Raw genomic sequence first — 22,549 nt, 5'->3', positions numbered from 1 at the left:
TATCAGTTTATTGATTGCATACTCTATCTTATGCTCCAGAAGCCCTCATAGCAACCAAGCAGACCAAGGCAGATTAGCAAGCAGTGATGAAACATGATCTGAATTTATTAATATTCTTGTAGAATAAAAATGACAATTTCAAGCCCTTTTCAGCTGTTGTTGGTCGTCACTCAGTTAAGTTAAAAATAAATCAAATTATGGTGGTTTTCGTTGTTTCTGTTTTTTTCATGCACTGAAAGATTTCAGAAAAAGCTGAATGTGGAGGAGCTCTGATTACTTAGAACATACAATATAATTATATAATATTGGAAAATTTTGAGAAGGATGGCTAAGGATGATGAAAAAAGCCTTCTAATCCCACAAAAAGAAGACACTAAGATAGGACTGAGGACACCACTGCTCTTCAGTAAGTCTATTAATAGCAAACATGTAACCGTATTCTCCATGCAGTGATTTTTTAAAGCACTGAAACTTTGGCAGACGGGATTAGATTGTCCACAAATGACTGGAAACTGCAGAAGCATAGTTGCAGAACACAAACATATAAAAAAACACAAAACCAACAAAACGTTTAAGCAAAAGTCTAAAATTCACTGAAGAGCTTAAATAAAAAACAACTCAGCACTGCCAGCAGTTGAGTTCAAACTCAATTGCTTTCTTCTGCTTTATCTTATTTCCCTTAGAGCCAAGTTTCTTACCAGCCTTTTAAAAACTGAAGGTTGCTACTTGAATACTTTTTATTGATTGCCTAGCCAACAAGAGGGAGGCACAAGCCTAAATTTTAATGCCAATCAGCCAATTAGGCACCGCACAGAAACCAATACTCAAGCCACAAAAGTAAACTCATGAAAGCACTCAACGGCCACCATGACCAAAAAAAGCTGCAGTGAAAAAAACGTAGAGCACTCTAAAGACCTTTATTTTATTTTTTTATTTGCTGGAGTATTAGCAGTGCAACATGTTTGAATTTAATAGGTTTGCATCCACCTTATTGTCATTGTGCGAAATACATACTGTAGGGCCTAATCCACAATTCACCTAAGAGTCAGAGTAACAGTTTAACCAGGTTAAAAAAGAAACATCATCTGAAATATATCCTTATGAAAAGATGCACGTTAAAAATGTGCTTTCAGAAAAATATCAAATTTTTTTCTTGGTGTATTTTACAGAGATCAAAAAAATTGTCTAACTGGTTTGTAATTTCCCAGTTTTAAATGATAAACAAAATATTCAGAACTTACTGTTGTCCATAACCTCTCCAATTTTGTACTCCCAATAATTTGCGAAATTATTTATGAATTCAGTCTTTATTGCTATTCTGTGGAAATAGCTTTAAAATTGTATCTTTAAATATGTCTCTTGATATGCTAAACATTTTGGAAGGTTTTAAAAGAAAAAAAGATGCATACACTGCAGAACAATGCATGTCTAACCCAAAGTGCCAAAAGCTGTTTTCTGCTGCATCACTTTCAAAAGGTCAATAAAAACCACTTATGAATGATTAACTTGCAAATGAATGAATGACATTTAAGATTGAACTTCATTTTTTAATAAAAGAAAAATATAAAAACAGCAATCTAACATACATTTTATGCTAGAAGGCAAAAATAAAGAGGACTTAAAATCATCACATACAGTATAGTACAATAAAACAAGAAAACTAGTTTTTACTCCACTAGGAATTTAAAGTTTATTATACACCTTTGGGAATTGTGTAGTATGAGAGAGTTTACACTTATATTATTAAGGTAAATGACTATCACTATGTCAGAGATCATTATGCATTTGTTTAATGACACCTCAAAAAAAGTGCACACGAAAAATAAATTCTTAATTCTGTTCACATTCTCCGTGTTCATATGGGTTTTTATTACATGTTCAGTGTTCTTCCATGTCCAGAACACATGCAGACTAAGTCTGACTCACTACTCTAAATTGTTCCTTTTGCCTAAGTGTTTCAATGGACATTCCCACCCTGGATCTTCTTTTTCTGGGACACCCTTGCTGTGACTCTTACCAGGATAAGCAGCTTTCTGATAAAGGATGGGAATCTATATACAATAGCTCCAAGTTCTGGTCTTGTAGCACAGGGCCGTTTTTCCTCTAATGGATGAAATAGAGCACAAACAGATCTTTCATTATGTGCCAGCTTTCTTTTGAACACTGTTTCGGACAAGACATTAATCTTTACTTTGGTCTACCATAGAGACAACAAAGGGACTGTGATATGTTATCACTTAGGACCTATTACAGTCTAAACTTAAATGCTTAAACGTAATGATTATTCCAAAATACACTAAGAAAAGACTCTTAAAAAAAATGTTAATTTTTTACCAATTGGTAATATCTGCAACAATCAAAATGAAAAGCCGAATCTTATATTTGTATTCAGAAAACATTCCCTTCATATTAAATGCTTTAACATTGGTATGACTCCACCAAGTCTGTAAGAATACAGTGTAAGGCACTCAGTAAGAACTGTAATAAAAATGTGTTTTTATTAATAACAAAGGCTTGGTATTTGTTTACAGTCACATACTAAAATTGATATATGTTTTTTAAAAAGGTTAAAAAATATAAAGCCATTTCTTGCATAATGCTTTTTAAAATACAATACAATAAAAATCTTAAACAATCAGGGATCTTCACATTGTTGCTGTCTACTGTTGTAATCATTGAACTGATTCTTCCAATCCAGCATATATGAATACCATCGATGAAATTCTGTCCTCCATTGTTGTTCTGCTTCTTCAATGTCCACTGGGAAAAAAAGAAAACCAAACATCAGTCTTAAGCAAAATATCTATCTTGTCAGTTCCTATGCTAGTAGTTTTGTTATTTCTGTCCAATGTCAGCACGCTTAATTTCTTCATGTGTAACCCCAAACAGTGCAAAATGGTAGCATGATGAAATTAGACAAACTATGAGGAAGACAGAGATATAAAGACGTCATGTGCTTGAAAAAGATTGGGCAAGTGTTACCAAAGGAGCAGTTAGTGTGGCCTTCCACCAGACAAAGTTCTTTAAATAAAGTCAATTACCACACAAACAAAAATGTACTTCTCCGTAACTTCTAATGAAGTGTTTTTGTGTCAAAATGTATTGTTAAATCTTAATCCCACAGCTGTATTGCAACAGCTACAAAGTCATAATTGAATTAAACAATTCAATTCCTCCTCCTGATCTGAACAAGTATACTATAAATGCCTGAAGGTGTAAATGTACGGACTGAATGTTCATGTTGGAAGATGGGAACATTTTGGCATAAGACAAGTGCTTGCTAGAGCACTTCACACATGAAGCACCCACTCTAGTGCAAACTGTCCTTTAACTCTCCCAATTGTTAGGACGGTTTTACTGCCTCCAAGTCTCTATCACAACATTCCTACTCGTGCAATGGAAATTGTAACATACACTGTCACCACCTGACATATTCTGGGTGTTTGTTACTGTATATAAGAAGCAAGTACAAATGTTGAAGAACTGAAGTCCGCAACTTCATATTTTTAGCTCACTACCCTTGCCTTCATGGCAAGTTAACTCAGGACTGAAACTGTTATTACCTCAGATGGCAGTAAATATAAGTGAGCTCACGGTGGGCTATCACAAAGAGAAAGAGAGGACAGAGTAGCTCAGAAGTACATTTAATACTTTGAGACCTGAAGCTTAGTGTGGAATAGTGTGTGTACTGGCGGGTTATTCTATCAAGAAAAAGGAAGGAAACAGATTTACAGTGGTCCAGCCTCAGAAGCAAATACAAATTGAAGTAAAAATTTCACATAGCTAATGAGAAGTACAGTGAATATTTTAGAAGATATTGCAGGATTTTCACGAAAAATTAAGAACAAACAGACCTCACAAATTATTTTACTTTTGTAAATCAACAGTGACTTGTACCTTACCAAACTAAAGATGTACATTCTCTCCACTCTAAACATTGCATTTAAAGAATGACTTCTTATGTGCAACGTCCACTAGTACTAAGCCACTGTTAATTCTGAGGAATGCCAAGACCAAAGCTCTAAGACTAAACAGAGGAAGTGGTGTGGAAACTGGTCTTCAATATCCGGTGCTAAGTGATCCTTAATTGCAAGCAGGTAGTATAGATTTTCACCCACAGTGTGTAATTATGGTGGTAGATGAAGTTGCATGGGTTGCCAAGGAAACCATGTACAGGTACTGGCATGAGGGAGTGTTACAGAACTCTTGAATGATTCATTGAAAAATTATTTGTAGGATGTGTATCAAATATATAAAAGGTTCAAAAAAGGTTATACTGTTACACTATACCTTTACAAAAGAGGTATTACAAAAAAATTAAAAATGTGAGACTGGTAGATCTCTCAATTTTGAGTAAACTTTTTTCCCTTTTAAAAATGTTTTTATTCTACTTAAACATTAGGGTAAAGTTATAAAAAAGTCTCAGAAAGTGCAGAACTGTACTGGCATGAAAAGAAACATCCCTTATATACTGCAATGGCGACCACTATTTGAAACAATGCAAGGTTTGCTCCAGGTTACAAACAGGTAACTCATGAGGTCTCTGAGCCCTGGAGTGCACGTCATCACAGCTCATCCCAGAAAAGTTCAACGGGGCTCAAGTCTGGCAAGCATGATATGGAGAGTATAATTGTCATATTCTCAGCATGTAAGAATACTACTGTAATGAGCAATATGAGGATGTAATACCACAGTCTTGTTGCCATCAATTACTTCAAGATATAGTTCTGTAATGAAGGATACTCCAGACCAAAGCATCAAATTTAGGCCATTGATCTTGGTGAGATGCTGTGAATTGTGGTATGAAGATTGTGGTAACTACATATTATTTTATGCCATAATGTCTTCACGGGTTAGACATTTCTGGTATCCTCCTACATACTGATGGTACAAAGGCATTGTTCTCTGGATAAGGGATTGTATTAATCACTTTCAGGGTTTTCCTTTCTTGATTTTCAACAAGCTTTACATTCAACGGGTCATGATCATCTTATCACCTGTGCCCAATCAACGCTCATACTAATGTGGTGATTTAGTGCTTATGCAATAGTCAAAGTCACATGAATTACAGCCATGAGTGATCAATCCATCAAGACAATGCCAAAATCAATATTTGAGATATGCATGCACAGCGGATACATCCTTTGATCCTCAGTACATATTTACAATTTTAAATGCATCCTCTAGCTTTATTTGTACTCCAAAACCACTTTAAACAGTAAGTCGTATTATTCTGATTGCAATCATGGACTCCCACTGACATGTATGTTTTACAATATTGAATTTTTAAAGGTAAAAGCCTGAACGGAAAAAAAAAAAACTATTTGTTATTTTGTTATATTTATTCTTTACCTGTCACTGCAAGAAGTTTTGGGAGGAAACTGTTCCAGAACCTGCACAGCTGGACACGCAGCATCCCGTGGATTTGTGGGGACTTTGTGTTTAATGTTATGTACTCTTGGCTTCTTGAGGAAAATGCTGGCCATTGTGAGCCTTGCCCATTGGGATCCCTGTCAAACACAACACCATGCAACAAACAAAAACATGCTTCATCTTTGTTAACAACAAAAAGGTAATGCAAATGAACAGCAGGCATATCAGTTTTTTTACCAAGTAAATTTATACGCAATATAAACAATATGATAGCATTTTTTTTTCTATCTTACATTCTGTTAAATTTTCTTTGTTACCTATAGGGACAAAAACATAGAAAGAAAATGGATATTAAACCTCTGTCAATGGAGCTAAATTTCTTCACAGATTCTTGAATGTGAAAATCTGAACTGCTCCAATACACCGTGAAGCCTAGTAATCCGTTTAGTGTAGAGACACTTATAAAAAACTTGTATTCAAGTACAAATGAACTTACCCTGTTTTTGCAAAATTCGCCCAATAGTTCATGACTCTTCTGCTCAAAGCTTCTTCTGCACTGGTGTATCCCAAACTTCTGTTTAAGGGCAGTCCGAATACAAATTCTATTTCATAGCCATGAATCACCCCCATCCAGTCTGGCCAGGCAATTCTTGTAGAACGGTGATCAAAAAAGTACAAAAAAGCTTTGTTTCCAAATTCGACATACTTCTGCGTGAACGCCAGCAGTGGGCATACAAAATTATAATCCCCAACAATGCCACTCAAAGCATCCCGATTATTTTCCGGATTGAACTCATCCGTCCAGTTAGTATACTGGAAAACGGCAGCCTCTCGGCCAATTTCACTAAAGTGTGGGAGAACAAATTTCACACCCGACAGGAACTGCTCTCTTGTGATTAGGCTTTCATTATCTTTGCTAAATCCTGGAACCCCATAAACTAAAAAATAAGTCCCTTCATCTTTATTTACTCCGAGCAGAATGTCAGTTTTTTTAAACTGTCCAGAAAAAATCAAAACATCAGGTGAATCGGTGAGAAAATCACCGTCAATTGTCGGGGCAAACGAGGTACTCACTAGTGGCGACTCCTTCATTACAGTAAACTGCTTGTCCACAATTTCCTGCGGATCTTTCTTGCAGAGGCAGGCAATCACATCTGCATCATCCTTAACTGGGCATCCAAGGAGTTCAGCCAAAGTCAAAGACCTGTTTTGTGAGATGCTGGCTGGTATGGCTGCCCATGGAGTGTTGATAGAGCCGCTCTCCATGACTGCCCTCGAAAAGAAGGGATGGCTTCCTGGGGAAAGGATGTGGAAGTTCACGGAAGCCCCGCCAGCGCTCTCGCCGAAAATTGTGACACTTTTGGGATCCCCTCCAAAAGCCGCAATATTGCCTGTGACCCACATGAGGGCCAGCCTCTGGTCAAACAGCCCTGCATTCCCAGTCACTTCATCGTTCCCTGGTAAAGACAAGAAACCCAGAGCCCCGACTCTGTAGTTCATCGACACTACGATTACGTTCTCCGTGTAGGTCAAGTACTTCCCATCATAAACATCTAGTGAAGACGTTCCTGTGGAAAACCCCCCACCGTATATCCATACCATCACTGCTGCATCACGTGGCTTAGGTGAGGGCACCCACACGTTTAAATAAAGACAGTCTTCACTAAGCATGGTATTGGGGTTCCACATTTCAGCTCCAGGAAACCCCGGAAAAGCCTTGTCAATGTATTGGTAGCAAGTGTTTGGGTATTTTGTCGCATCCAAGATACCAGTCCATGGCTTGGAAGGTACAGGCTTCTTGAACCTGAGATTATCTACTGGGGGTTGTCCATAAGGAATTCCCAAGAAAGCAGTAACGGATCCTGAGAGCACGGGCACTTGTGTTCCTCTGACCTTCCCCTTTTTAGTTAAAATCACAAGCTCATCTTGACCATGTGAACTGGAGAACAGATCAACAGCCAAAAGAAATACACTGTAGTACAGGAAAGATACTGTCATGTTCTCTTCAACACAAGCCTATTGAGAGGAAAAATAAATACAGTGAGATCCTTTTTAAGACAGGAATTACACATATGGTTAATTATTTGTACAACAGAAACAGATGTTATATACTATACATCATGAAACACATTTGGTAAATGGAACAACAATGACAGAAATGGTGCCCACTTCATCTCTTTCTGCTGATCATAAACAAACAAACAAAAACTGCCAATGTTAAACCTATAGGGAAACAAAAATGGCCTGTACAGAAAGAAATAATTACACATCATATACAGCGGACTGAAAGAAGAATGGGAAAGATGCAACAAATACATTGCTTTTGACAGGTTTCACGTTCATTTTCAGACTTCATACCACTCTGAGAGATTACTTTGTCTTAAAAACTGTAATTCTAAAAATCAGAAATTCAGAGCCCTTGCCTGGATAGTGCCTAGATCCTGCCCAATGAATAAATATAGCAACAAAGAACAAGGTTGTTCTGCAAGCTGCAACTTGAGAGGCAGAGGAGCTTAGTTTGCAAGCTCTACCTGAGACAAGGAGCTGCCAGGTATTGCTTCATGGTTACACAGTTCTAGCAGATGGGACAGCACACATAGAAAAACTATTCAAACAAGATAAGAAGGTTTATTACATTTATAAAAGGTACCCACACAGAGCTGGGTTGCTGTATATACTGTATAGTTAGGATCCCTGAGGTTTACTTTGTGTGTGTGTAAAAAGATCAATAAGTCAATTTGTCAGCTTTCAGGAGCTGTTTTGGCCCTAAGTCCTTAGTCAAATGTTAGTACTCATTCAATACATATTTTCTAAATCCGTTCAGTAGCAGGGCGCTGTAAGTTTTTAATAAAATCACTAAGACTGATTTTACCCTCCCAGCTTTGCTCAGCTCAGACTGGGCTTAAAAAAAACAAACACAGGCTGCTGCTGTTGCAACAAACAAAAAAAGGCCACATAGAATAAACTCAAAATCCAAGGCACGGTACTTTGTTGTTTATTGTGATTCCAAAAATCATAAACCAAGCTGTACACGAACTCTCTCCATGTTTCTGGCACCAAAGAACACTGAGACCAAAGGACTTCTGAGAATAAATATTGAAAACATTTTCTGACACCAAAGATTTGATTGGAGCTTGATGTTACATTTTTTAACACCCACTATAGTCGATCTGAAAAAGAAGTTGTGCACTAAAAAGTGTTAGCAGATGTAGCTAAGTGAGCAGCAATTGCTATAACATTCCCCTTAGATAACACAAGAGCTGCATACAGTATGTGAAAGCAGCCTTGCTTGATTAACAGGCTCTGGAAAATTGAAATGACCTCTGAGCTCCTATAATGAGTATGTTTTCTCGGGCAAAGCTGAAACTCTCTGACAGGTCAATAAGGGAATTTCCCGTTCTGATAAATCGAAAAATTGTTCACTTCTCCTATGTTAATGGGTAGGAAACCAAAAATATTAAGAATCCCGACATTACACAAATTGGTTTAAAAACAAACATCATACTGTAAGTATAACACATCAGACAGACATACATTGCAACCTTCTATTGCCTTTGTTACTTTAAAGGCAATGACTCAACAAAATCATGTCTACATATTTCAAGAAAGTAATGATCCATTGACGACAGCAGGGAAGGCCTTAAAAAAAAAGACTGACAAAATGAATGTCCCAAAGCTAATATGCAATGCTTTTTTTTTCTGGAGAAGGTTTTACTGTCAATGGGGGTCCACAGTACATATTGACAAGTAGACCTGCTGTAAAATCTTTAAATAAAACAATGAGGTCTTGTCCCGAGATCACAACTTAACAAATGCTGTTCGACGGGCACCTAAAATGGATGGTGCCGTATTTAACAGATATTAATCAAGTATAACTTCTGTTTTGGAGTCTGTACAAAACCCTCAAAAGAAGACAAATATTAGACATGTCTAATTCCTTAACCACTACTAATATTCTTATCTTGGCAGTTAATGATCTGCTCAGGCAGAGATTAGAAATTGTGGCAAAACAACTCCAAGCATTTTATCATCCAAACTGTAATGTCGTGCACACTACTGAGATGGGACTATTAGTGTGGTCCGGGAGAGGACCCAGGTGCTGGGTGACAGGCAGCTGAGTCAGGGAACCTGCAAGCGGCACAGAGGGAAATGTAAAGAGCTATGCACGAGGAACCAGACTGAGCGGGGAATGTGCACTCTGGAAATGAGCTGCAGGCTGACTGCTGACCGATGAGCTGAGTAACCAAACAAGCAAGCTGACATGGTGCCGTGGCTAGCTAGGGACACAGAGAAACTCAAGTTTGCAATGGAGAGTGAATCCAAGACTCTCTGTCAAGTTTCAAACCCAGCCCGAAGCAGGGCAGAGCCTGGGTGGTAACAAGCTGTGGGGAACCCAAGAGGCAGGGTGAAGAAACAAGCAAGGGTCAGAGCCAAGGAACACATTATAGGCCAACAAAGCCGAGGGGTGATCCGGGCGAGGAAGTACCAAGCAAGTAGATGTCAGTGCATCTAACAAAGCACAGGGGAACAAAGCATTAGGTGGAAAGCAAGCGAAACACAGGAACGGAGAAGGGGAGCTCAGTGAAGAAACTCAGGAACTGGCCATGAAGGGCTCAGAGCCGAAACTCAATGACAGAGCGCCATGCTGTGTCAGGTCTGGAACGGGCATGGTCGTAAACTGACTCCAGGCACTCCAAGTCTCCAAGTGATTGTTTCCACAGCAACTGGCACAGGGAGACGGATGGATGGTGAAAAAAATGGCTGCTGTGTCACTGCTAACTCACCCCGCTGCTTGACTGCCGGAGAAGACACAAAACCAAACGCCTCTGAAACACTTCCTTTTTGTTGCATGTTTGTTTCCAATATGCATCTAATTTGGATCTGTGGCTTTTTTCAAACTTACCACAGAGCAGGGAAAACTAAAACCTAAACTACATTCTTCACAATATTAATATTCAAAGTCTCCGTTCTATTCTTGTTACAGTCAGACAAGAAAAAAACAACGAATCACTAGGAAATACTGAAAGAACAAACAATTGCCTCCAATTTTATATCCTATTTTAGATGGAATGTATATTTTTAAAAGACTACAGAATTTCATAATTAACAATAGCTCTTGAAAAAAATGAAAGCCTGGAAAAATGAGTTTACATATAACAATCCTTATAAAATGCTGTAGTGTTGTTCAGGTTTTGTAATGTAGGCCAAGAACACTACATCAGAAGAAAAGCTTTGAGTGTCATTCGGTCTTAAGAACAACAATCCTTGCCCACTCTATAAATTGTGCAGTGCTCTTCAATCTTTATGTAAACCTGCGATTTAACATCTCCATATAAACTTATAATTTCAGATGAAGCTCATACTGAGGACATACTTTTAGCAGAAATGCATTTACTTTTCTTAAATTTGGTATTCAGGGAACATTTCTTGTTTTCCTTTTTTGCAATAACTGAGATGGAAACAATTTTCTTCATCAACACTGTATTCTTTCTGGACGATGACAGTCACACAGCAGGAATATCTATGATATCACAACAGGATTTGAAAGAACTTCAACTCCATCTAAAAATACTCTGGCTTCTACCGAAAAGCTGCTGGCAAGGTTGACTGTTTTGTTTAAAATACACCAGCGATAAATACATAACTGACTTCACACATCACTTTACTGATTTACATTTTTCTTTCCAGGACTTATTCTTAATTTTAAAAATAACACTGAAAAACATAAATTACATTGGGAATAGATGAGAACCCTTGAATATTAATTTAAAAGATCAAAAGCAGAATTTCCTTTTTTATAGCAGACCACAGCCTAAGTTACAGTATGTACAGTATAACAGTACACACATTTGTATTTGTTTGTCGGGATTCCCTGTTCTATTTGCATATTCTATTCCCTACTAAAAAGAAACTGCACTCAAAGACCATAAATATTATTGCCGTAAAAAACATAGATAAATACAATGGTTCAGGTGGGTAGCTGCGTCAGCATGCGTAGGCTGCAAAGGAACAAGTCATGGGTGTATTCCATGCTTCACGGCCGAAACGTGTTTTCTTTCTTCTTTTTTTTCAGCATGGAATAAACCTATTACTTGTTCATAAATAAAAATATACCATACATTTGGTTAATTAAATCTTAAGATCTTAAATTATTAAGACTCCCCATGAGCTGTGTCTCAGGAACTATGGACTTTGTGGGTAGAGTTTCTTGCACTTTGCCCACACAGTAACAGTATTACACACACACAGAGATAAAAAACAAAACAAAACAAAAAGGCTTAGTTGTGATCGGTTTGTGACCGGTTTGAGGTCAGTAACGCAGATCCAGCCAGGAGGATTCCAGAAATCCAAGATGAAAACTCACTGATCATATCCAGAGAGGATGTGTGTAAAGTTTTTAAAAAGACCAATCTACACAAGGCTCCTGGCCCTGATGCTATCCCTGGCCGTGTCCTGAAGGCATGTGCAGACCAGCTGGCAGATGTCTTCTCAGACATATTCAATCTCTCTCTAGCTCAGTCTGTAGTTCCTTCCTGCTTTAAGAAAACCACCATCGCCTCTGTCCCTAAGAAACCCAGAGTCAACCGCCTGAATGACTACCGCCCCGTTGCACTCACATCAGTTATCATGAAGTGCTTTGAGCGGTTGGTCAAAGCATACAGTACATCACCTCCTCACTGCCTGACACCCTAGACACAGTACAATTTGCGTATCGCGAGAACAGGTAAACAGAGGCTGCTATTGCCACTGCCCTCCATACTGCCTCTCACATCTGGATAAGAAAGGAACATATGTGAGAATTCTGTTTGTTGTACAGCTCAGCATTTAATACCATAGTGCCCTCAAAGCTTGGGATTAAGCTCCAGGACCTGGGACTGAACACCTCCCTTTGTAATTGGATCCTGGACTTCTTGACGGACCGTCTGCAGGTGGTGAGGGTGGGCACCAACATATCCTCTACCCTGACTCTAAACACTGGAGCCCCCCAAGGCTGTGTGCTTAGCCCTGTCCACTACTCCTAATTTACCCATGATTGTGCTGCCAGGCATAACTCAAACTCCATCACTAAGTTTGCGGACGATACAACAGTCATCAGCCTGATCACAGATGGTGAAGAGTCTGAGTTCAGGGAGGAGGTTGAAACCCTGGCAGAATGGTGCCAGGAGAACAACCTATTTCTGAACATCAGTAAGACTAAAGAGATGATTTTGGATTATAGGAAACATCAGGCAGGAGATCACACATCTATTTACATCAATTGGACTTCAGTGGAGAGTGTCAGCAGTTTTAAGTTCCTGGCAGTTAACATCACAGATGACTTAACCTGGACCCACCACACCAACATCATGGTCAAAACAGCACAGCAGCAATGTTCTTTCTCCATAGGCTAAATATGTTTGGCATGCCATCACATATCCAGGCCAGCTTCTACAGGTGCACTATTGAGAGCATCCTGACTGGCTGCATCACTGCCTGGTATGGGAGCTGCTCCGCCCGGGATCGCAAAGCACTGCAGAGGGTGGTGAAGTCAGCGAAGCTCATTACCAGCTGTGAGCTACCAAACATCCAGGATACCTACTCAGCTAGATGTCTTAAGAAGTCCAGGTCAATTCTCAAGGACCCCAGTCATCCCAGTCACGAACTGTTTTTTCTCCTACTGTCCGGTAAATGGTATTGAATCATTCAGTCAAACAGATTACAGAACAGCTTCTACCTCCAGGCAATAAGACTGGTAAATGGCCAAGCTGCAGCTCCTTCAGCAAATCACCCGTAATGGCTACATGGACATACAGTTTTCATTGTATTCACCATACTGCACTACTTGGACATAATGTATTGCATACACCCTGGACACATCGCAGCTCTATTTATATTGAGCTCTGTCTGAGTTTATTTTATTTAATTTCTATTGCACTGTTATGTATTATTTAACCTTATTTTGTTACTTTAATTTTGTGATTTTTATTCCCCCCTCCCCCCAGTGAGCTCATAGAAAAGAAATTGAATTGCCAGCAACTACTGCTGCATGCTGTACTGTTGTGCATTTGATATATACATGTAAACTTTGATCGATTGATTGCTAGTAATATTTTTTGCTTTAATTGAATAAAAAACTTTAACATCAGAAAAGGGTGGTTATTTAAACATGTTTGTGACAATTTACATCAAATCGCCTTTGACAGACATTTTTGCAATTTTTAGATGTAAGCAAACAACACTGGTATGCACACACTGACTTATCACTCAAGGCCCTGTGCTTTACAAGAGCACACTATCACTCATGCTGCTCATATTATGCATGGCTTCTCAGTACAATAATGTATATTTTACAGACAATTGACTGTGCAGCATAAGTATTGCCTATATATGCACTATTCCACGGAATGCTAATTTTTACCATGAAAAGATATCTAAACTGAAAAATTCAGAAGAACTTAAAAACTGAAACTGAATTGACACTCGAAGAAGGCTCTACAGCTGAAATGTTGTTTCCTTTCTTCTCTTTAAGAAGGGAATAAATCTTTAACTTGTTCCTAAACTGAAAAATGTCCACTATAAGAAATAAAATGTATCATCTTAATAGGGGAATATGCTGTTTACATGAGAGCAGTCATTAAAGTTTTGTTTTTTACGTGCCAACAATATACTGAGACCAATGACTTTAAATGCAGTCCTAAAAACTGGGCAATTCTAAGCTCCGTAAATAATGAAAACTATGAACTAATCTATTTATCTTGTGTTTAACTCAGCAATTTCCAGAGATTTTTTGCTATGAGCATTTCATTTGGAAAGTGAAATGAAGTATTGCCTTTTTTCAACTCATTTTCATTTGCTGAAAATTCAGCCATTTGCATCACTGCTTTTCAAGATCTTGTGTCTCTCCTGTATAAATGGAAATCGTGGTTTTATTTTGGTTCTTTAAAACTTTTGGTCCTTGTTAAAAACAGGTGTTTTATGAGCTTCTTTGGAATGAATGACTGAATGAATTAATTCCAAATGATGACAAGGAATCTTGCAAACTATGTTGCGGAACAAGTCTTCTTCTTTAGATGCTCAATAAGGGTATCATTGTCCAACAGCTGTATGTCTACAGGGAAAATGTCAAAAGAATTTGAACCAATCCCAAGAGTTTTTCAAATTCAGGACTACCACATGAATGAAGAACATGCCAAAGAATTAAGCAGCTCCACACAGTCCTGCATTATCTTCTCCAGATATATGGAATTGAATCTTGTGATTTCTGAACAACTCTGTTCAGGAAAATGTACATACTGTAACGATCACATTACACTGTGGAACAGTATGCCATTTAACATTCAGAAGAATCTGAAGCAATCTTTCCATGTAGCATCAAAAAGACAATGCCTTTTAACTTAAACTCCATTAATCTCAGTCAATTGTGCACTAGTTTTCAGATGCTTGTTCCAGTGCTTGCTTTTGTAGGAAAGTCAAAATCCAAGTTTTAATGTCACATGTAGTGTCTTGTCCAGATTCATTTTCAAGCACATCTTTCTTTATGATGTGTGATAGCAGAAGAGGAAGGTGTTTCTTAGCAAAAAGAGCACTACAGATGCACTGGTCTGAATTTATTTCAGGAATGGCTTGAGTTTTTTGGCAGCTGAAGCAGAAAAATACAATTTTGCTTCATTAAGGAGGTTAGCTGTTGATTGATTTCCCAGAGAACACTGAATCTGGAACTGTGCTGATGGGGAGATTCTTATAGCTGTCAATGACCTGGATAATGTCTGACCACAGTTCAAGTGCATGCTCTACTACATTTCCACCCGTCTGCAAGGGCAAATTGTTAGAAGAAAACTAAGTTATTTTATTACACTCATTGCTTTGTATACAGTAGCTCCCCAGCTTGTGTCGATAATTTTGCCACTTTAAGAACTGCTATGAACAATGTGAAGGGCACAGCTTTCTAGGTTAATGAGATTCAGTAGTGCTGGGTCCTCCTTGTTCCCGTCTTCCTCTCAATATTTTAGGAACTCCTGGTGTTGCTCTGGGACTATTCATAGAGATCTGTAATGATTTTTTTGGATCAAAGAGTGTCAAACTCTTAGACTCATTCCACTTTCATTAAATGATACACAACATGGCTATTTGACATCTTCTGTCAGACTTTACTTAAAATACAGTGCCAAGCCAAAGTAAGCTAAGTAAGCAAAATGTTGTTCTACAAGAAAACCGCTGTGCAATATCCCAATAATGAAGCAGGAGAACAGCTTTGGCACTTTCTTTGCATGATTAATGATTGTGAATAATTAATGTGGCATTATGACTTTAATTGCCCTGGGCGTTTATGTGTATAAGAAAAAGTTAGTTCAGGAAACAACCTGAAAGTGAAGTGGATGCATGGGCACTTAGTAAATTAGTCTGGTTCACACTAAAATTTAATCTAGTTTTTTAATTCAAAGATTGCACAAGCCTTGGATCAAAGATGGTTTAGGAGACACATTTGCTTTACTTCATATTCTGTTGTTTTTTTTTCCAGTTGCTCCTTGAAAACTGTCTTCGATTTGAGGTTTTGATACAATACCATCAACAAATCATGTTATAGCACTCCAAATTCAATCATGTCTCTACCTATTTTACAGATTTTTTTCTACACAAAGAATAATAAATGAGATATGACGGCAAAATATGTTTTAATATTACAGGTGTTATATGCTACATTACACAGGTGGGCCATAATGTCATTGAAAGTATGAATTTAAATTGACAATTGACATAGCAGAGAATGTTTCAGGAATAAAAAATGATTAACATTTTAATATAGCTGCTTCTGTTTCAAGTAATACCTATGGATATTAAGCATTTTACAGAAGAAATGAAAAAATAACATTGTGAAAATGTTGAAAGTGGAAGTGGACACCAAACCATCTTTGTGCCTGTTTTAAGCCCTGTTATATTTGTTTCTGTTAATGTGTATTCCTAAACTATCCTTCACAGCGAAAGACATTAGTTGCAGTTACAGTATTTATTCAGTTGTTAATTGTGTTTATGCCAGATATTGGTTAATATAGTAACATTTTCAAAAACAGAAGCTTCGGAAACAGAAGAGTTAAATAAAGCATGAGCAGGGGTCAATCTTGTTTCATACTAAGAGACTCAGAAGGTTCGACTTGTACACATGTTCTGATTAATCTAGCCCAGGTGTGACGAGGTCAGCTCTCCCTGCCTCGACAGAGATTCAATATCAGTTGCTCGTGAAACCCACACACATACTGTACAGCTCCACTCCTAGGACAGAGGATAACTCCATCATGGTTTGACTGCTTCCACAGCTGAGATCTTCATGGTCCAGATTTCAGAGGGGGATGACATCACTTCTGTAACTCACTCAAGGTTTTCTCCTATAGTTTTTAGACAAGCTGTCTTAGTTAATTGGTCTCTCTAAATTGTCTCCCATATGAATGTCTGAGTGCACTGGAGTACACGTGTGCATGTGTGCCTGGTGATGGACTGTGTATCCTGACTCACATCCACCGCCTGCCAGGTTAAGGCAGCAGTGTGGAGTAGTGGTTATGGTGCTATGGTGCTAGTTTGGTGCTGTAACTGGAAAGATATGGGTTCAAATCCCAAGTGTAACACTGCTGTTATGCCCATGAATGAGGTACTTCACTCAGATTGCGCCAGTTAAATATCCAGCTGGATATATAAAATGCCTTAGACAAAAGCATCAGCCACATAATGTCACGACCGCCAGGCAGTCAAGACCAACTCTTAAGCGATCTAATCAGCACCAGCAGCGGGTGATTATTAACAAACGCCGCCGCACGAGTTAAACCACCTGCACACGCTCCACCGTGCGGTACGCAGTGCTATTTATACCATCTTTACCTGCTTCCCGCTGCTCGGTATTGAGTCTACTCCTTGAGAGCTCTACCTGGCGTTTTTCCCCCGTACCTCGTTTATTCTGTATATTGGACTCCTCTTCTGCCTTTTCGACTTTGGACCTCGCCTCTCGCCTCGGACTGTTTGCCACCTGTGTTCTCCCTGGATTACCAACTTACCTTACGCCTATTGACCACGACCTTGCCTCTCGTTTTGGATTGTTCGCCTGCCTCATCTACTTCCCGTGCCTGCGTCTGCACAGGATCCTTGGATCGTCCCACCAGGGATTCCTAACACATAAACTGTTAAAGGATCCAGCCCACTGTAACTCTGTATTGGACTAAGCAATTATTGAAGATTGCTGGAATGTAGGAGTAAGAGGCTTTTTATAGTCCATTTTTGTAAATTACAAATAAATTAAATTATACATCTTAGAGATTTATAGTATTAGTTTCTAATTTTAGTACTGCATTTATCAAATTCTGAACACATAATCCCCATAACTGGCATTATGGTTAAAAATTCAATAGTTCATAACACTTAGAGAGAACTATACAATTAACCTTCACATTTAATTAAATGTACTCATTATTCAACTCTTCAATTAGCTCAAACTAAAAACTTCATTTAGGCAGAGTATCTGCCATTATATTTATTCAAGGCATTTTTCACACTTTCAGACAACAGCACGTTCAATCAACTACCCCAGCAACAGAACATGTAATATATGTTTATCTTGTGATAAACGTGACGCAGTGCTAAACACTCTGCTTTGGCCCGCCATGAACTCAGCCCCCAAGCCTACACTTTATTCATTCAGCTAATATAAATGTTTCCATCATTTTCAAGGACTTTCCCAGGCATGAGTTTTCAAACTAGACATTTTGATGTGTTTTCTAGCATGCTCACAACCAATAAGACTAGCTGTGGAAAAGACTCTTGTATCAGGGAACTTGGCCTGGGGTACACATGCAGTGCACCCTTATTTATCTACTGGATGCAGAGCGCTGATGCAGAGTGAAAATACTCACAAATACAATGATTCAATACAGACTGCTCATAGGGGGCAAACTCCTAGCTATGGTATTTGCATATTACACGTTTAATAATTAATAAAATCCAAACACAGAAAATGAACATGTCAATAGGAAATCAATATGAACTAAAGTATTGGAAATATTTTGACATCCCAGAGTTAGCTTTTTTTCTTACCTTGTATTACATTGTGGTCTTCATCACAGTTTTATTCTGTTCCAGCAGAATAAATATGCAAGCTGTGCACTTGTTTGTTTTGGTCTCAACAGGATTCTCAGCTACTATAAAGTAATAAGTTCTCCGAACTAAGAAAATAATGATTGGGAACATTTCAGAGATAGAGAACTATTGTAAAAAAGATTACATTTTTAGAACTAAACAACTGTAAAAGTATTCATTTTGGCAATGGCCTTTGAACTCTGCACAGTAGCATACTGAAAACTAAACAAAAATCAATAAGTGTGCTTTTTTTATACTGTAGGTACAGCAAAAAAAAAATGCTGTACTGTGACAGTGTAAATAACTGATAACAGAGAAAGGAAGTATGATTGACTTTGCAAATATGAACAATGGTCCCAGATAGTATTTGCACTCTTTTCTGAACTTATTGCCTGCTCATAAAACACTATTCTTTCCAGTAGTCCACCATAAACCATGTTAATGAGTACTAACTACAAAGGTCCCTCAAGATACAGTTGCACAGCATCAGACATTTAAAAAATAACTATGAACATGTTCAATATCTCTGGAGTCGCTAGTTGTATTAAACTGAAGCTTAGGATAAAAAAAAAATGTAACTCAGTATTCAGCCATGTTAAAAAATAACTGTTAGCAATTAAACTTTAAAGCAAAAGTCAAATTCTGCTCCTTTAAATGCAGGATGTTGGAACAAAGCGCTACTATAAATGTTCAGTTAACTAATTATTAGTAAGTTCAATTATATGATGAGGGAGATGGCTTTACAATGCAGTGGAAAAGTTTGAAACAGAGACTAATTTGGATTTTACTACACAGTCCAAAATGGTTTTTCCAGATCAGCGAGATCTAAAAATGATAAACGTGTCCTATTAAGCAAACTAATTCAAATAAGTAATGAAGAACTCAAAGAGAACAAAGCCACAGGAGATCCAGTTGACCAGAGCTGCTCAATAGACTGACAGCTATAGCAAGCGAAAACAACTCTAAAGGCTCCAGTAATGCCAAAGACCTGAAGTCTGTTAAGCCAGTCCCTAATCAGCAATAAGATATGAGGAAGGGTATTAATAAGCAAGATTTCCTCCTACCAATGAACAAGTACTTTCCATCATCTTGGATATTTACTTTCATCTGTAGACAGCTTTCATCATTACAATGTCAGTTTCTGACTTTGATGAACGGTTATTTTGGTAGTTTTATTGATTTACCTGTCTCAAGTGCCCTATAAAATTTGCTTTCACCCCACAATAAAATTAAAAAAAAACTTTTGGTACAGGATTGCATTTAAAAAACAGGGAACTCTCAAAACAGTTTCTTTCATATTTGGACTTCTACATCATTACAGATTCTTTAGGATGTATAATCATGCCACAGTGCTGCCACTTGGTAAAATCTAAAAAGCATAATTTATAAGGCTACAATCACAGGGCTAATTTTTACATTTTCCATTCACTTCATCTCAAAAGAATGTATGTTATGGCATTTTTATATTTTGGGAGTGTGCAATTAGAATATTTGTCTGTGCTCTCTGTGACTTCCCCTCATCTTATCTTTTATTTCCTTGTCTCATCCTAAACCTCCTATGACTGTGGCTGCTTTTCCACTGCCCCTGAACCTGCCTCTTTGCCTCATTTCTTCCCCACAAGTCCCTAAACCCCACGTCCACTCCCCTGACCCACCCGGATTTGAGAAAACATCAGGATTTCAGCACCACCAAAACCTTCGTGCACCCCTTCTCAACGCTTTTCAAACTGCACTATACAGTAGATCCCGAAATATGTCTCCTTAACTCGGCAGGCAGTAAATTGTTGCCACTGGCACTGCTTTACTTTAAACAACCTTCTACAGATCACCAGCTTGCAAATACCTTTACTGAGCTCTCAAGAGCCAAACTTTCGATTTGCTGCACATTCCTCTTTTAAGCATATTGTGAAGTAACTCTGCTGCTACTTACTTGCTGTAGTTAACAGGTAATGCCACTGTACTTCTTCACTGTTTAAATTCGTGCAGTATCATGCAGTAGGTGAAACCTCCTCTTAGCACTGCACTTAGTGCTTTTTCTTAGTTCCCTGTAGGCCACTGGGTAAAAGCACTATCTAAAAGAATGCAATAATAAACTGCATTGATATTTTAAGGTGTGCCAAACTGGGTGTTTTCATCTGTAATATTAAGCTAATTTGCCACCTGCACTGAATATTTTTTTAACTTTTTGATAAAGCCAAAAAAATCGAATATCGTAGCTGTGCAATTAAGTTTGTCATTGGCATGTTTTTTTTTAGTGTTTCTTTTCATTATTAGAATATAGATGCATGCTTCCACGTAATTTACTTGCACGTTTTTTGAGCGACCGACAGCCACCTTTTACATTTCAAAAGGCGCTGCTAACCCGTTTATACTACAGAGCTACTACACAGACAAGGAAACGCCCTGAACTACAGGCACAGACCTGTCTCTTCACCTGTCAGAAGGAACTGGGACAGAATGAATCAATGCCCCCTAAACGAGGTTCCCATAGAAAAACTTGCCCGAAAACAAAAAAAAACTTGCAGTCACAATGGAAGTACTTGTTCTATATTACTATTATTAGATCAACAATTCTAACTATAGACCGTGTCAAGAGCGACTTTAAAAGGTAACTACCGACAAACGATACTGTAGAGGCGCACTGCTATGGAGAAAAGACGCACCGTATTGTTTAATTACATAATGCTGTAACGAATTCGCTACAATACCTTTCTGATTCAAAAACTTCATGACTCCCCAACCCCTACCATACTCACACACACTTAAAAATGCTTTTTAAGAAACAGATTTTCATGTACTGTACATGCAACACGATCATGAGGATAACGGAACCTAAAATTTCGGACGTGCACGTTTGGAATCAAACACGATACTTGCACATTCTAAAAATACACCATATTCCTGGACTTAATGCATCACAGTACGGCGTGCAGCCAAAAAAAAAACAAGGAAAAAATACGGCAATGAAAGATTCAGCAAGTCTTTCCTCTGTCTTTCCCTATGTGAGCTTCGCTGTGTACGCACAGTACAACATATTTTATTATAACTGCAATGGAAGCTTTATAACTTGTAATATTCTCACCTGCTTTGATAGTTCGATCTCTGTTTGTTTTCTCTTTCGGTCTTCCAGCAGAGAAGCCTTTTAGGTTATTTCCGTACTTATTAATGGAACTGACTCCTACTGCTTTTGTCTCGGTTACCAAGCAGCGCTATCGCCACTGGCACTGCTGAACCCTATGAAAACCTCGCGAGTGTTTAACGTGGGACCCTTCCTTTTATCAACTCCGCTTTTCCAGAGTCGCCCAGTTAAGAAATGATCTACTTTTAAACACGAATATCATTTTCCAATTTGGTAGCGCCCCAACCTCCACTAACCAGCTACGCTCATGAAGTGGGGCAGATTTTAAAGCGTAAAAAAGTCAGCGGTTGAATTGCTACATTTTGGCCGCAATCAGCAGGCATTAGCAGAATTAACACATCGGGCAAGGAAAGTAGCTGTTGAAGCTATCGGGTGCATCCAATAGGAAATATTTATATTTCAAATACTGCACAGTAAAGGGCACTAAAGACAAAATGTATGTGCTGTATATGGGTGTTAGATCAGGCCCGCAAGACCAAACGTGTACCAGCATCCTAATCCTGTGAAGGTGGTCTTTTAATGGTGTAAAAAATAACTCCCCCAAAACTCTTCACTCCCTTAAAAATTCGACATTGGACAAATCTATCAAAAGTCGCATTGCTTACTTTACAAAGAACGTATGGTTCAAATCATCCTAATTATATCCAACATATGAAACATTTACATTTCATTGAAGCACTGCAAAGTTTAAAATGCTGCTGCCTGAAATAAAATTACATTCATCAAACAAATCTGAGACGAGTGGGCCGTCGCTGGATATTTTTTTCTTTTCCCTTATTCTCTGTGGGTCCTGTTCCTTCCTTCATATGTGTTATCTGGAAACCCATTAAGACCTTCTTCTCTGTGTTAGTTGCAACTACGCAAATAAAAGCCAATGGATCGATTTATCCTCAGCGGCGTGTGCAAAGCGCTGTTGCATCACACTGCTCTGTATGTCCTTGG

The 22,549-nt window shown here is 38.3% G+C and overlaps 1 protein-coding gene across 1 annotated transcript; it reads right to left on the bottom strand.

Moving 5' to 3' along the window:
* Positions 1-1,526: 1,526 nt before the first annotated feature.
* Positions 1,527-21,717, bottom strand: LOC148836959 (cholinesterase-like). The gene is made up of 4 exons (XM_088913602.1): positions 21,551-21,717; positions 5,870-7,389; positions 5,353-5,510; positions 1,527-2,760 (listed from the first exon to the last, which is right to left on the bottom strand). Exons 2-4 carry the CDS (start codon positions 7,369-7,371, stop codon positions 2,636-2,638), a joined length of 1,785 nt encoding a protein of 594 aa, XP_088769728.1. The 5' UTR covers positions 7,372-7,389; positions 21,551-21,717; the 3' UTR covers positions 1,527-2,635.
* Positions 21,718-22,549: the final 832 nt, after the last annotated feature.

Source organism: Atractosteus spatula, chromosome 4 (genome assembly GCF_055471065.1).
Source record: "Atractosteus spatula isolate fAtrSpa1 chromosome 4, fAtrSpa1.hap1, whole genome shotgun sequence".
In the NCBI taxonomy this organism is placed as follows: Eukaryota; Metazoa; Chordata; class Actinopteri; order Semionotiformes; family Lepisosteidae; genus Atractosteus; species Atractosteus spatula.
Note: the sequence above shows the minus strand (reverse complement) of the source record. Positions and strands in the feature narration are given on the sequence as shown.

Bases quoted from the DNA above. Each gene is read 5' to 3' on its own strand.
- LOC148836959 (XM_088913602.1), bottom strand. From the start codon at position 7,371: ATGACAGTATCTTTCCTGTACTACAGTGTATTTCTTTTGGCTGTTGAT. The intron at 5,511-5,869 runs GTAAGTTCATTT...TGTGTTTGACAG, and splicing joins GCGAATTTTGCAAAAACAGG to GGATCCCAATGGGCAAGGCT. The intron at 2,761-5,352 runs GTAAAGAATAAA...TTTTTTTCCCAG, and splicing joins AAAACTTCTTGCAGTGACAG to TGGACATTGAAGAAGCAGAA.